The sequence below is a fragment of the Neurospora tetraspora genome (genome assembly GCF_033439725.1).
Source record: "Neurospora tetraspora strain CBS 560.94 chromosome Unknown B0H65scaffold_3, whole genome shotgun sequence".
Taxonomy (NCBI): Eukaryota; Fungi; Ascomycota; class Sordariomycetes; order Sordariales; family Sordariaceae; genus Neurospora; species Neurospora tetraspora.
This window is the reverse complement of record NW_026944385.1, coordinates 397,851-411,942: the sequence shown is the minus strand read 5'-3', so window position 1 is coordinate 411,942 and position 14,092 is coordinate 397,851. Positions and strand designations below refer to the sequence as shown.

Sequence of the window (14,092 nt, the reverse complement as noted above, 5' to 3'; positions counted from 1 at the left end):
AACAGCGACCACATTGTAGGTGAGGATTGTGTTAGTGAGATAACAGAGCCACCCCACAGCAAATAACGTCCTATCAGATTGAGACTAGATAAAGGTGCGAAAGTGATAGGATATTGACAAGAGAGATAACCCCAATGCATTTCTCAAACACTAACACACATCGGATGTTTAGACCTGTACTATTTCCGAACTCCACCCGTTGCAGTTCCCCCAAATCATGACATCATTACATGGATGTCAGGCCAGAGGAGCATCATTCACAATGACAACTTGAAAGAGAGCTCTCCATTCACATGCTTTGCACATCGAACGAGAAGTGGTGATCGGTACGTAGGTCGGTAGCGATCATGCAGGCAGTACGGATGTATAAAGCAACAACAACCTGCTTGTTGACCAGACGGCATCTTCCCACTTGTATCTCATCCCCTCTCTTCTTGAAACCACAAAACAACACCATCACCAACAACCAGTTCCATTTCCCAAGAACTTTCTCAACCACCATTTTCACCAAACCACAACAGCAACCACAACCAAAACCAACAAGTCCTTACAAACCCAAATCCCAAACCGCAACCATGTCCACCACCAAAGGCAACTCCATCCCCTCGGCCTCCAAGCTCTCGGACCTATTCAGCCTCAAAGGCAAAGTAGTCGTCATCACCGGCGCCTCCGGTCCTCGGGGGATGGGCATCGAAGCCGCACGGGGCTGCGCAGAGATGGGCGCCTCGGTAGCCATCACTTATGCCTCGCGGGCCGAGGGCGCCAAGAAGAACGTGGACGAACTGCAAAAGGAGTACGGAATCAAGGCCAAGGCCTACAAGCTGAACGTTTCCGACTACGCGGACTGCGAGAAGCTGGTGAAGGACGTTCTTGCGGATTTTGGGCAGATTGATGCTTTTATTGCCAAGTATGACATTCCCTCCTTCCCTCTGCCTTTTCTTCCTCTGTCGTGGTTTTCTAGAGTCTGGGGTGGAGGGGATTGAGTGCAGTGCTGACTTGCTGGGTTGATAAAAACAGCGCCGGCGCCACAGCCAAGTCCGGTGTCATCGACGGCTCCAAGGAGGAATGGGACCGCGTCATCACGACGGACCTCAACGGCACCGCCTACTGCGCCAAGGCAGTCGGCCCGCACTTCAAGGAGCGCGGCCGCGGCTCCTTCGTCATCACGAGTTCCATCTCCGGGCACATCGCCAACTACCCGCAGGAGCAGACGTCGTACAATGTCGCCAAGGCCGGGTGCATCCACATGGCCCGGTCGCTGGCGAACGAGTGGCGCGACTTTGCCCGGGTCAACAGCATCTCGCCTGGTTACATCGACACGGGTCTGTCGGACTTTGTCGATCAGAAGACGCAGGATTTGTGGAAGAGCATGATTCCGTTGGGCAGGAACGGCGATGCGAAGGAGTTGAAGGGTGCCTATGTTTACTTGGTTAGCGATGCGAGCAGCTATACCACCGGGGCGGATATTTTGATTGATGGTGGGTATACTTGCCGCTAAAGGAGGGGCGGAGAGGAGAACTACCGGATCCAGATCACGGATTGAGCCGGGAGTTACGTCATACGGCACAGGCGCACAGGCCACCCGGAGCCGGAAATGTGGGGCTTGTTCGGATCCGAGATGCCGATGCACCTCGTTTCTCTCACACTCGGCCCGTTAATGTTTTCATGAAAGCCTGTACGAAGCAATGAATAATGTCGAATCAAGCAATGCGATTAGCATCATGGTCCCGGACTCCCGAGACGTCTGTCAACCACTGCTCAACCACTGCCGTATGCCGTTCCCCACTCCGGAAATAACGGGAGATACGGGCGGTGAAATCATGTAATCCGGGTCGACGCAGGCATCCTTACTCTGCGTTTTAAGCCCATGTTGATTGATATACAGGTGTGAAAACTTGGATCCAGAGACGGAGAAACAGAAGGTGAGCGAGATGAACGCTACGTTGCTGCACTTTGGTGTCGGGACGAGGGCGTGCATTGGGAGAAATATCGCGTTGTTGGAGATGTACAAGTTCGTTCCGAGCTTTTTGAGCAGGTTTGATGTGAGTTCTTCTCTGTTTTCCACTGCATCCAGAACTTCTGGCCCGTTGAGCTGACAAATTCACAGATCCATCCAACAACTGGGAAGGAGTGGCCGTTGAAGAACGTGTGGTTCATCAAGCCGGTGGAATTTGATGTTACGATCACGGCAAGAGAAGCTCACTCAGGTGAGGAGGGAAAGAGCCTTTGATGGCCGATCGTCAAGATTGGAAATTGACCATCAACCGCATTGTTCCTTCCCTCCATACTTACCGCCCAATCCATGGGGCTTGTCTCTTTTCCGGGTTCCCCGTCCCAACATGGCACCTTCCTCATCACAAATGAAAGTCAGCAGACTCCAGATTCGATTCGCATACTCCTCTCAACTCAAGAGCTTCGATTTCGCATCTTCAACCAACCTTCACCGTTGTCCCCTTGACATTCTTTCCAACTACTTGAACAGCTGCGGGTTCCACCGTCCCCAAAGGCCTAACCTCAACCGTGACCTTCTCCTTCGGCCACAGCGTCAAGTAATTGTCATTCCAAGTCAGGGGCAACACATCCTTCTCCTCTTTGTCCACCAAGTTGAGACTGATGAAGAACGCCGGAACAGAAGAGTTGTTCTCTAGAGTAACCCGCACCGCCGACCCGACATGTCCCTTTGGGCCGCGTCCACGGGACCAGGCTGTCACACTCACATTCGCCGCAGCGAGCTTGTTCAGCGCCGTGTAGTCGCTGTACTTGGTGACAGGCGTATAGAACCAGTCGGAGTTATCCCAGTCAAGAGTATCAATGGTCTTGGACAGCCAGTAGACATTGCGACTCAGCACCTCGGTGTCTTTGGAGGAGGGATCCGAGAGAACCAAACGGAGGAAGACGACGTCTTTGATGTTCTTGAGGGCAGAAGTCAAAGAAGTCACCTCTTTGCTTGTGTTGGGCTTGGTCGTCGTCTTGACCGTGTTACTGTATAGCGTCTTGCCACTTGCATCTACCACTTGAACATCGATACTTCTTGCCCCTTCTTTGTCCAACGACCTGTTGATGAGAAACACGCTCTTCTTGACGTAGTCATACGCCACATGCTCGATTCGGCTACCCACTTTGGCACCAAAGTACGCCCCGGCCGGGTGCATGTAGTAGTCCCAGATGGACCAGTGCAAGCTCGGAAAGGCGCCGGTCAGCATCCAGTAGATCATGCCGGTGGCAGGCCGCTTGGAGTTCCAGTTGGCGGCGTACGCTTCGAACTGGGCGCGGGTGGCTTCGTAGTCGGTGATTTGGGTCTTTTGGACATAGTCCTCGAGAGAAGTTGGAGCCCCCCAGCGTTTCCAGAGACCGGCGTTGTAGATCTTGCGGTTGTGAAAGCTCGAGGTCTCCGTAGACATGTGGAACAGGTCTTTGTTAGGGTTCTTCCAAAGGTCTGTCAGGTCCACTGGAGAGAGAAACTTTTTCAGACTGGACAAGTCTGGGGTACCGACTCCCGCGCCCAGCTCTGATCCAAACCCGAATGCTGCTCCGAGACGACTTCCACTCGGTTCGGTATCATACCAGTAGTTGGGAGGCACCCAGTCATAGGGCCCTTCCATCTTCAACCCCGGCGAGCCCATGAACGCGGGGAATCCCCTCCTCGAAGCCGACGCTAGCACAGGTGTCTGCCAGTCCTGGCTTCCAAGGGCATTCACATACATGGGTGCCGCCTTGTCATCTGGCCAATAGTCGCTCCCAATCAGATAACCCAGCACACTCGGGTGGCTTTGAAGCATCCCGGCCTCGTGGAACATACTCGCGTTGGCAATGCCGTAATCCTCCTCGCTCCATACCGGCGTCAGCACCGCCAGGTCCTGGTTATAACTCCAAGCCTCCCACTTATCGCAGCACTCCCATCCCGCCAGGATCATGAGACCCAAACGATCAGCGATTTCGTAGAGCTGGGGGTGCTCGTTCTTGCCTTCGAGGCGGATGGTGTTGAAGCCGAGGTCGAGAACGTATCGGGCTTCGGATTCGAACTTGGTGGGAGAGAAACGGAGAAACATGTCGGGTGCGTAACCGGCGCCAAGGACTTGGAAGGGGCGACCATTGACGAAAAAGGTGGTGTCGTTGAAGGGGTTTCGCTTGGAGGTGACGGTGCGGAAGCCGAAGGTTGCGGAGGCCTGGTCGGAGAGCGTGTTGTTGGAAACAAAGACGGAGAGCTGGGCATTGTAGAGGGGCTGGGAACCCCATTGCTTTGGCCACCAGATGGCGGGCTTCGGGATCGTGGTGGTAAGGGTCACGTCTGTGATAGACAGAGGCGGGAGGGTGACGGTTTGAGACCAGGTTATCGACTGGCCGGCGTAGCCTTCCGGGGATATGGTACCGGTAACGGTGATGGCTACAGCTATCTTCTCCAAGTTCTGGGCTCTGGACTTCAGTGTCACGTTCGCGGGAGAGTTATCCAGGGCCGTTTCGAGCTGGGTCACCACCCGTAGAGGCCCAAGAGCAACAGATCCTGTCTGCTTGACTTCCACATCTCGCCATACTCCTGTGCCGTTGTCTGCAGGCCATGGATTCCAGTCCACCCAGCCTAGCGCAAAGTCGTAGTAGTAGCTCGTAGGATATGCCTGGATGACCAATGCATTGGTCTCGCCCACCAGATCAGTGATATCGTACGTATGACCTCCATAACTACCAGCCTGTGCCTTCTTGTCCGCCACTTGCTTCCCGTTCAGATACACGTCGGCGCGGGACGTGATTCCGTGCGTGAGAAGATGGAAGTATTTCCCAGCTCTTGGATCCAGTCCGAATTCCTGTCGGTACAGCCAAGGGACTTCAAATTGTTTGCTGTCGACTTTTCGGAGGTTGTCGGAGTAGAATAGTTCAGTGTCGTTGTAGATGCCGGCTTCTAGAAGGCAGCCCATCAGGGTGCACTTGGACGTGTTGACGTGGAGCCATCCCGAGGTGTCAACGCCGGGACGAGAGAGTACCGCCAAATCACTTCCCGCCTTCGTTGATGACTGCAAGTTCCATGCAGGGACGGGTGCTATTTGGCCTGGTGTCGATACTAGGGCCTTGCTAGGGTCTGCGGCGGTAGTCGTGGTGGTGTGGAGGATGGCGCTGAACAACACCTGAAGCGTTAACGGAGACCTCCCGAGGTGCATGGTGATGAGCCCACGATGGGCGCTGTGGTATTGCTAGGGATGGGTAGCAGGGTTCCGGAGGGCAATTGCGGCCTCACAGCATTCGCATTGGATCCGGGGAACTTGGGCATCTTATACCGGACTTCCATTCATGATATTATTCGGCGTCGTGCAACCGGAGAAACCCCCGCAAAATAAGTCAACGTTACATGTCGTGTCGCCGGCCCGGCCAAAGAAGGCCATGGCTGGAACGCTGCTGTGTCGTCGGAACCCCGCCAGCCATTTTGATGTTGTGCCCCGGGCTTCCCTTTCTGGAGGGCGGATCGCCAGTTGTATTGGAGATAGTGTGGCACGGATAAATGCAATGGTTGTGGATGATTTCCGACGCGAATTAGCACAGGAGGGAGGTGGTTTATTCGAAACATCCGGATGGGTCGGGTGTGGTAAAGAGGAAGTTGTGCGAGTGGACGCAATTCCGTTCGTTTGGGGAGTCCGTGGTGTTGAACTGTTAGTGCTCGCTGTATCGCCGCCAGCAGCGGAACAATGGTGGGGTACAAAAAGGGGAAGGTAAACAAAGAAAGTGCACTAACAGCGGTAACTGGATGCCCGAAACGAAACATGATCGACAAATGCAACAGAACTGGCAATGGCAATTGAGAGTTATCTCAATGTCCTCAGGAACGATTGAACCCGTTTCTGCTGTTTCTGCCCTCAATGGTTGTAATAAGCTCATCAGTTACAGCTAAGGCAAGCACATGTCAGCCCTGAAGTGCACCGCTAGAAAGACCCATTTTCAGTGCTGCGTTTCATCGACCATTCACCATGACGTCATTGTATCAACAAACCCATCAAGGTCCTCGAAAACATGAAGACGAGACGGCAGGTAGGCAGGTGTCAGCCCATTGCTTATGTCGACGTCGCTTAACAGATGCGATGACAGCCACTTCCGGCTGCTCCCGCTAATTCCAACCCAATTGGAGCTTTCATCCCTACCACGCCTGCCAGGCACCACTCAGACGATCCGGTATTTTCAACGGTGATCGTCCTCAATCGAGGTACTCCATCCGGCCCGACTGGCAACTTATCTTTACCTACATCAACCTCCCTCTTCCCACAAACCCGAGGTGTGATCACTTCGGACAACATCTTTACAAAACCAAGCCGCATTCATTCCTAGCTACAGAACACTTGCCCGAACAACACGATCGATCTCGTACTGCCCAACACCCACGAGACAAGCAACCAACCAAGCAAGATGCCGGTCTCAGTGGTTCCCAGAGACGTCGTACAGGCCATCGACGGCAGCCAAGGCGTCGACTTTGCTACCGCCGTCCCCAAATGTCCTCCCACGGCCGAGCGTCCCCAAGCACCCGACATTGACGCCATCATCGACAAGCCTAGCATCGCTCGCGCGAACCTGGCCGTCTCGACCGAGCAGCCCGAAGGCAGTCCCGAATATGTCGATACCCTGAACCTCAAGGACTACGTATGTCACCCAACCCTCTCTGTTTCCCATTCCCCCAGTCCACCTGCTAACATCCAACCTCTCCACACGCAGACCGTTCTCCAACAACACTGCATGTTCTGGGACCGCGACGGCGACGGCCAGATCTGGCCCCAAGACACCTTCACGGGCTTCCGCGAACTCGGCTTCAACCTCTTCTTCTGCCTGCTATCCGCGCTGATCATCAACCTGGGCTTTTCGTACCCGACCCGTCTCGCCTTCTCCTACTTCCCCGACTCCTTTTTCCGGGTATACCTCCCATCGATCCACAAGGCCAAGCATGGCTCGGACTCGGGCACGTACGATAAGGAAGGCCGGTTCGTGCCGCAGGCGTTTGAGGACATGTTCAGCAAGTGGGACAAGGGCGGCAAGGGCGCGCTGTCGGCGGGCGAGCTCTGGAATATGATAGCGGCGAACAGGCTCGTTGTGGACCCGTTTGGTTGGGCTGCGTCTGTCTTTGAGTTTGGGGTGACGTGGTTGTTGGTGCAGCAGGATGGGAAGGTGGATAAGGAGGATTTGAGGAGGATTTATGATGTGAGTTTCTCTCCGTTGTCCATGATTGACGGTTTTCCAAGTGCTATGCTAACCAGGCGTTTTTCTTTTGTAGGGTTCGATGTTCTGGAAAATCAGAGACGCCTACCGCTCCAACAAGGGATGGAACAAGGGCTTCGGCCTTCGCGACTTCATCGGCCTGGGCCGGGAGCAGCTGGCTAAGAACAGGAGCAGGTTCCCGTTGTTGGACGGCGTTGTGAGCCAGGTCGAGAAGACGTTTCCGCATAAGTTGCGCAGGGCCTAAACACACCAGAACAGGCATGACCGGACAAACCTCGCTGCTCATCATAACGAACCTAGACATACCAGCATTACCTAGATCCTAGAAGCATTACAGAATCATGAATACGACCAACAGCATACGCATTGCCGTTCCGGTAGCATTGTACCGCACTTTATGAGGCGGGGTCGTGCCGTCGTTGCAATATTGACCCGTCGATGAAGCCGTTGATAATAACCGGCAGGAACCATGCACGTTTCCGGTGGACAAAGACGGGAGGTACAGAAGAAGACATTCAAGGGGTACAGATGGATGAAATGTTCAATAATCGCCCATCGCCGATCCAGACGTAACGCCACAAGCGGCGAGCCAGAGGGTCTCTCCCTTTCTACTGAAGAGCTCGACATCAACTCAGAACAGTCCACCACCCTTTCCAATCCTAATAACAACCGCTACCTACTCCGAGTTGACCCTTAACCATGCCGCCCATCTCAGTAATAATCATCGGCGCCAGCCCCTCCGATCTCCTCCAGTCCCTCCTCCTCTCTCGCGCCGGCGGCATCCCCGTTACTCTCCCCGAAAAATCCACTTCCCTAGATACCAACCCACGCGCCTCGCATTACATGCCCGAATCCTTCATGGGGTTTGAGCGCGCGGGAACCGATGTGTTGGATGAGATTAAGAGGCAAGGGTTCTTTCCTGATGGTGTGAGTTGGAGGAAGCTGGATCAGCCTGTCACTGGGGATGCAGATGGGGATGGGGATGGAGAGGGTGAGGGAAGAGGAAGAGGTGGACGGGGAAGTGGGGAGGAAAAGGGATGGAAATGGAAAAGTGTGGAGAGGAATAAGAGGTTGGTCAAGTTGCGGAATCCGGACTCGCCGATGGGTAAAGAGGAGGAGGGGGAGTGGAGGTTTAGAATGGTTTGTTTACCGCTGCATCGGTTGGGGAGGGTTTTGCTTGGGAATTTGGAGGGGGGCGATGCGGATGAGAAGGATAGAGGGGGTGAAGAAGAGGGTAAGGGGCAGGGAAACGCGAAGGCAGAGGTGAAGGCGAAGGCAGAGGTGAAGTGGGGGTGGGAGGTTGTTGATGTTGGCGAGGATGAGAAGAAGGCAGAGAACGAGGGAAAGGCGTGGGTGAAAGTTAAAAAGCCAGACGGAACAACCGAGTTGTTAAAACTAAGCCGACTACGTCGTAGGCTGCGACGGCGCCAATCATATAGCACCCACCCTCCGCAAGCGCCTCTGGGGCTCTAGCAAAGACTCGTTCCCGGGTTCACATGGGACATTGGACAAGCAAATCGTTGCGACGAACGTGTATTACGACTTTGACAAGTTCGACTACGACGACAGCCAATTCTTCATTGACCAGAAGCATTGGCACATGGTGCTTTAGTCCGTATAAAGTCCATCAGAGGTGTGTGGAGAGGATGAGGGTTGGGAGGCTTCTGTTGGTGGCGGATGCGGCGCATTTGTGTAATCCTTTGTGGGTTCAATTCCGGTACCTTTCATTGCTGAATGATGTTGAAAAACATGAAGACTGACGGATCAAAGTGGCCGTCTCGGTCTCACAGGAGGCATCGCGGACGTAGGCAGTCTCTACGAGTGCCTGGTCGGAATCCACACGGGAAAAGCAGATGACAGTATCCTGGACAGGTACGATGAGGTATGGCATGATATCGTCAACCCGACTTCATTGCATAATATGAGACGGTTGTTCTCTTATGAGAACCCGGATGATCATGACGCGTTGGACACTCAGGGAGCCATTCTTAGGATGCTCAAAGAGATGGAGGTGGGTGCTAGTTGCCATCACCCGTGAGGTGCACTTTCCTTATGAAGTGAATGGAGGAGGAAGGAGTTTGACTGACCGATGAAAGTGAGAGGGCAGGCCAGGGGAGGAGTTCAACTTCGTCATGACATGACACAGTACTATTCCAAGTGAAGAAGGAACAGTAGGTACTCAGCTTGGCAAGTCGGATGGGAAGCTTTCGGTTAGTTGCGGTTCCTAGCTGAGTCTGCCTTCAAGCGAAAGACACACAGGGAAGGATCCGTTGATCCCGCTATCTGTTAAGGAAAGTGCTGCTCGATCATACTTTCCTGGAGTGTCTTCCGATCGGAAAGTGGAGGTTGCTGCCGTTGATCTGGAGACAGAAGACGAATAAACTGGTCGGGGTTTCAAAATGCCATGCTGCGCCTCCCACAGAAGAGCTGAACAACTCAAAATCCAGCTGGCGTTGTGGCTGTACTCTCCAGGGCAGACCAGGAGGCACTTCGAGCCTTGACGAATAACGGGAGGGAGCGTGGTCAATGGAAGGCATCGCCCAATTATTGAACATCCCCACCACACCACATGCAATCCTTGCTTACCAGTCCAGTCTCTCCAGTCTTGACAGCTATAAGCGTTCTTCCCTTCCAACCCCTGATGACTCTCGAGATTCACACTCCTCAATCTGTTCTCTTCTTTCTCAATAACACTCGACCACCGTTCTACATCAACTTGTCGCTTCCCGCCTCACCATGGACCCGGTGTCGATTATCGGAATTGTGGCCGCTGCATGCCAGTTCGCTGAACTGGCAGCAAAAGGCGCAATCAAGGGCGCTGGGCTGCTGAAGAGCCTGAAAGACACGCCTGCCAAACTCACGGAACTCCTCGGAATTGTTCAGACTTCTAGACGAAATATGGTACAACTGCGAGATCACCTAACCCACCCAATTCTTATGAGCCTGTCGCCCCAACTTCAGCTGCAATCCTTTCGGGACGACATCGATCAAGCATACAAAGTAGCCGAAGAATTGGAACTGCAAATCGAAGCCCTTGTTGGACCTCCTAGCCAGGATTTGAGGGGAATAAAATGGCTCTGGCGAGACGTCATCACAGTGAAGAAGGAAGGAGAGTTCAACGACAGATTCGGAACCATCCAGCGGTACAATGAGCAAATCCACCGCGGACTCTCTGGTGTGCAGCTCGCTCTCTCCACCAGGAATTTGCGAGTCAAATCGAGCTTTCATGTTCTCTCCAACGCGATATCAATTGACAGTCTTTAGGGAGACCACTGTGGCCATCGGAACGAGAGTCGACGAGAACACAAGCGTGCTGGCTGAGATAAAGGACAAGGTCTATGCAATGAACAGCAGAAAGGCCGATATCGATATCGATGTGAACGTACATGGTTCTACGCTCATCGGAGCTCAGCAAACACGAGCCAGCCCAGCAACAACTCGAGTCGAGTTGGAGGTGCGACTGGAGCCGGCCACGGCCAGGAACGAATTACGGAGCGAACTGATGCTACTGATGACTGGCCAAGCCCCGTATGCCAGCTCGGCCAATACGCTTCTCCCTATCTTGTCACGCCTTTCCCACGAAGATAGAGCGCAAGTAGCTAGCATGCTTGTGATGAATCAGCTTCAGCATCCTAACGACCCGAGGAGAAACAGCAACTTTGCACCCGCCTCTGGGCCACCCATCTGTGGCTGCAATATTAACACTTACAAGACCGGGAGGGCATTCAGACGTGGTCCATTTTCTTTTGGTTATGGCTATCAGAACCAGAAGCGACATCACACCTCTTGCCCCTACAGTGGAGGACAGGCAGTGAAACAAACCTGGAAGTATCAGCTATGCATGCAACTCCTCCCTCTGGTAAACAAAACAGTGCAGTTCGCTTTCTCTGCGACCATCGGCGGGGGCGGTTTAGAGCTCCGGTTTCCGCTAAAAGTGTTTCCTACCGTGCAAAGGGCCAGTTCGGCGATATTCATGCTCTTTGATAACTTCGGCGAGCGGTGCGCAGAGCTCGATTTCTTGTCCATGTACTACGTTAATCAACGATTTTATCCTCTCTTCCACCTCAACCGGTCTCAGCCCGAAAGCAACCGGCACAACAACAATGGCGGGGTTGTGTGGGACATTGATCGTATCCGTCAAGAGCTCCCATACATTCATAGGGTGCTGTGTGATGGTCCTTCATGTAAGCTGCCTTTCTTCAACACACACTGCCATTTTTTCCTACTTGTTCGGGCATTTATTACGGCATTACGTCGCTCGTAACTAATAAACCCACAGGAGTTGATGCTTTTGATTCTACAGCTGATACCAGTGTATAACCACGTCGTAGACGAAATCACAGACCTGCTCAAGCTCGTCTCAGTCAATGGCATCGACGCACACTCTGTTGCCGATGAATCTGGACCACGCCGCTTGAACGCATATTCAAAATTGTTTGTGAATGAACCGATCATAACTGACAGCGCCAAGTATGTAAGCCTGTATCCATTGTGATTCGAATTTGAACAAATATACGTGTACTTACCTTGCCATGTCCCATCTCCACAGCTCCATGCTTACGACGGCAGCATCTCCACTAAATAGCGCAATAGACGCTGTTCGATTGAGTTTGCCTCTATTCGCACAAATGCTCGATTCAAAAGAGCAGCCATATCTCCTTGTCAATTCCCTGCTTACCATTATGTCCTTGGATTTCGACCGCAGCATGGTAGGAGGACTTCCTACCAATGTGAGGTTCTATGACATGGAAAAAGATTCCGCGGGCTTTGATTGGAACGGACGGCGGGGCGAGGTAGAGATGTATGCCTCCGTCCATCGCGCGTTATTGACGTTACTTAGGAGGAAACCAGACTTATCTACATGTAAGCAACGATATACTTGAATATTTAGCCTCCTTTGACTGAAGGGCCCGTCTTGACCTAGTGTACCGCTGCTGACATTTATCATAAGCCATTTTTGAGGGGGAACTCGCAAGGATCGTACTAGATCGAGACCTCCGTAACTTGGAACGATTCCTGACGTCATCCACGCTCAACTGGAGAGCACAAGCATTTGGTTTTACCGGAATAAGCATTCTAGACTTGGCTGTGGGTTGGAGGGAAGGATTGCAGGCTCTTTCCGCCTTATGGACCTGGGACGCGTCATGCACCTTTTGGCTGGCATTCCTGATATCTGACGACGACTCTTGCCGCCAAATTCTCGACTTGTTCTTCATGCCTATGAATACTTTCCCTTTCATTTGGCTCATGATGGACTTGGTCAAGGCTGATGCAATGGACTGGGCCCAAACCGTTGTCAAGTCGCATGTTCGCAAACGCACAGAGCTTGCCACCCTTGGTCGTCAACACTTATCGCTCTTCGACCAAAAGAGACTGGGACTTTCCAGTACCGAAGTCACACCGTTGGATGCTCATGCGCGAGAAGTATACGATCTTTTGAGGAAGAAAGAGATTCAAGTCCCCCTAGCCTTGCATCCTGGATGGGATGGGTCGATCTATTGCGTCTTGGGCACCCTTTCCAAGGAACAACATGGAATACCTCACTACTGGAAGTTCGGGAACAATATTCCAGTTCCTACTTGTGCCATGGTCTATGACAGCTTCCTTCTTGTTGCAGTGGCACAGCAACTGTTCGACAACGGATTTACCGTTGTTGACCTGCCCGAATCATCGAACATCCGAGAGCAACTGGTGCAGACGCCTCTACAGAGAGCCACATTTAACTTCTGTGGACTCGCCGGGCTACCGATATGCCTGTGGCTTCTGCAGAAGGGTGCCAGTCCCAACTTCCCGCTTGCGATCTATGACAACGAACAAGACTTCCCCGGATTTCACATCCGGAGCAGCCGCAGTCTGTTGGAGCGGCTCGCAACAGGATGCGGTACTCAGCCCTACTCACACTGGTCTTTGATGCGTCTGTTAGTCCAGTACGTTTCCGGTCTGTGTCCTCCCATGTCCACAGACAGCTGTGTCTGCTATTGTCTTGCCTCGGACGGATGTTCACCACAACACCTCCACGTATCCTGTGATGCCTACTCCCAAAAGTGCAACCGGCATGAGCACAACGGTAATGCGTTAGTTTCCTGGCTCGAGTCGTGTTTTCTTACCCGTGACGAAAAGCTGCTGTGCTTCGAACAAGCAGTGCGGCTGGAGCTGTTTGACAGGCTTGGCCTCGTTCACACATGCTGTCAAACGCTGCATAATGGAGACGGCCCTCCGGAACCAGAGGACATCGAAGAAATCAGAGAGGATGACGAGGAGCTAGCTTCACAGTTAGACCTGTTGATGCTCGCGTATCGCGGGTCCCTTCTCATGTTTCTCAAACAGCAACATGAAGATGAGGAATACTCGACGGAGTTCGATTGTGGCTGCTATGAATATGAAGGTCTTGGAAAAAGGCCGCCTTCATGGGGTAGTCACAATCTGGATGCCCATACGACTCGTTTGCTGGCTCATTGGCGCCACTGGTGGAGTCTCACAGATCCTATACTGACCGATATCTACGGCATTACTAAAGAGGATGTCGACAAGGCTTACGATGAAGGTGCCTTTGACATTGATCGGTATAGTGACTGGAATGAGGAGCGTCGTGTGATAGCTGATATGAGGTCTCGTCTGAAGTTGGAAACAATGGGATTCGGAGACCTCGATTACAAGGAAGTGATCGAGCAACATTTCAGCAAGAAACTAACATACGCGAGGGAGAACATTAATCTTGTACCTGGCGAGGATGGGAACTATTGGGAGAAGAAATTTGATGAGGCGGCCTTTGTACCAGTCTATAGGACAGAACTTCTGGACGAGTTGATGGAAAAGCTAAGGCGAGCCGTATCAGGACAAGATGAGATGTGGACAAGGGAAACCGAGATATGGTGCAAGTATCACTACCTCTAGTGAGTGACGGGGA

At 52.8% G+C, this 14,092-nt stretch overlaps 6 protein-coding genes across 6 annotated transcripts; 5 read left to right on the top strand and 1 right to left on the bottom strand.

Annotated features, from left to right (window-relative positions):
* Positions 1–575: 575 nt before the first annotated feature.
* Positions 576–1,498, top strand: B0H65DRAFT_507524 (L-xylulose reductase; the record flags this gene model as incomplete). The annotated part of the gene is made up of 2 exons (XM_062828142.1): positions 576–907; positions 1,018–1,498. 2 exons carry the CDS (start codon positions 576–578, stop codon positions 1,496–1,498), a joined length of 813 nt encoding a protein of 270 aa, XP_062682504.1.
* A 705-nt stretch (positions 1,499–2,203) lies between these two features.
* B0H65DRAFT_148517 (glycoside hydrolase superfamily) lies at positions 2,204–5,393 on the bottom strand. The gene has a single exon (XM_062821043.1). The coding sequence runs from the start codon at positions 5,148–5,150 to the stop codon at positions 2,430–2,432; it is 2,721 nt and encodes a 906-aa protein (XP_062682503.1). The 5' UTR covers positions 5,151–5,393; the 3' UTR covers positions 2,204–2,429.
* Positions 5,394–6,277: 884 nt separating this feature from the next.
* On the top strand, positions 6,278–7,657 carry B0H65DRAFT_148502 (Caleosin related protein-domain-containing protein). The gene is made up of 3 exons (XM_062821041.1): positions 6,278–6,615; positions 6,688–7,167; positions 7,241–7,657. The coding sequence occupies exons 1-3, from the start codon at positions 6,385–6,387 to the stop codon at positions 7,427–7,429; spliced, it is 900 nt and encodes a 299-aa protein (XP_062682502.1). The 5' UTR covers positions 6,278–6,384; the 3' UTR covers positions 7,430–7,657.
* B0H65DRAFT_148508 (uncharacterized protein) lies at positions 7,617–9,068 on the top strand. The gene is made up of 2 exons (XM_062821042.1): positions 7,617–8,887; positions 8,956–9,068. Exon 1 carries the CDS (start codon positions 7,885–7,887, stop codon positions 8,656–8,658), a length of 774 nt encoding a protein of 257 aa, XP_062682501.1. The 5' UTR covers positions 7,617–7,884; the 3' UTR covers positions 8,659–8,887; positions 8,956–9,068.
* Positions 8,182–9,632, top strand: B0H65DRAFT_460412 (uncharacterized protein). The gene is made up of 2 exons (XM_062826531.1): positions 8,182–8,887; positions 8,956–9,632. The coding sequence occupies exons 1-2, from the start codon at positions 8,682–8,684 to the stop codon at positions 9,221–9,223; spliced, it is 474 nt and encodes a 157-aa protein (XP_062682500.1). The 5' UTR covers positions 8,182–8,681; the 3' UTR covers positions 9,224–9,632.
* A 34-nt stretch (positions 9,633–9,666) lies between these two features.
* Positions 9,667–14,079, top strand: B0H65DRAFT_521422 (uncharacterized protein; the record flags this gene model as incomplete). The annotated part of the gene is made up of 5 exons (XM_062828750.1): positions 9,667–10,395; positions 10,454–11,438; positions 11,665–11,996; positions 12,451–12,876; positions 12,955–14,079. The coding sequence occupies exons 1-5, from the start codon at positions 9,922–9,924 to the stop codon at positions 14,077–14,079; spliced, it is 3,342 nt and encodes a 1,113-aa protein (XP_062682499.1). The 5' UTR covers positions 9,667–9,921.
* Between the last annotated feature and the right edge of the window lie 13 nt (positions 14,080–14,092).

Coding starts and splice junctions, on each gene's coding strand:
- B0H65DRAFT_148517 (XM_062821043.1), bottom strand. CDS start 5,150: ATGCACCTCGGGAGGTCTCCGTTAACGCTTCAGGTGTTGTTCAGCGCC.
- B0H65DRAFT_148502 (XM_062821041.1), top strand. CDS start 6,385: ATGCCGGTCTCAGTGGTTCCCAGAGACGTCGTACAGGCCATCGACGGC. Junction 6,616..6,687: donor CCCTGAACCTCAAGGACTAC/GTATGTCACCCA, acceptor CTCCACACGCAG/ACCGTTCTCCAACAACACTG. Junction 7,168..7,240: donor ATTTGAGGAGGATTTATGAT/GTGAGTTTCTCT, acceptor TTTCTTTTGTAG/GGTTCGATGTTCTGGAAAAT.
- B0H65DRAFT_148508 (XM_062821042.1), top strand. CDS start 7,885: ATGCCGCCCATCTCAGTAATAATCATCGGCGCCAGCCCCTCCGATCTC.
- B0H65DRAFT_460412 (XM_062826531.1), top strand. CDS start 8,682: ATGGGACATTGGACAAGCAAATCGTTGCGACGAACGTGTATTACGACT. Junction 8,888..8,955: donor GCGCATTTGTGTAATCCTTT/GTGGGTTCAATT, acceptor GACGGATCAAAG/TGGCCGTCTCGGTCTCACAG.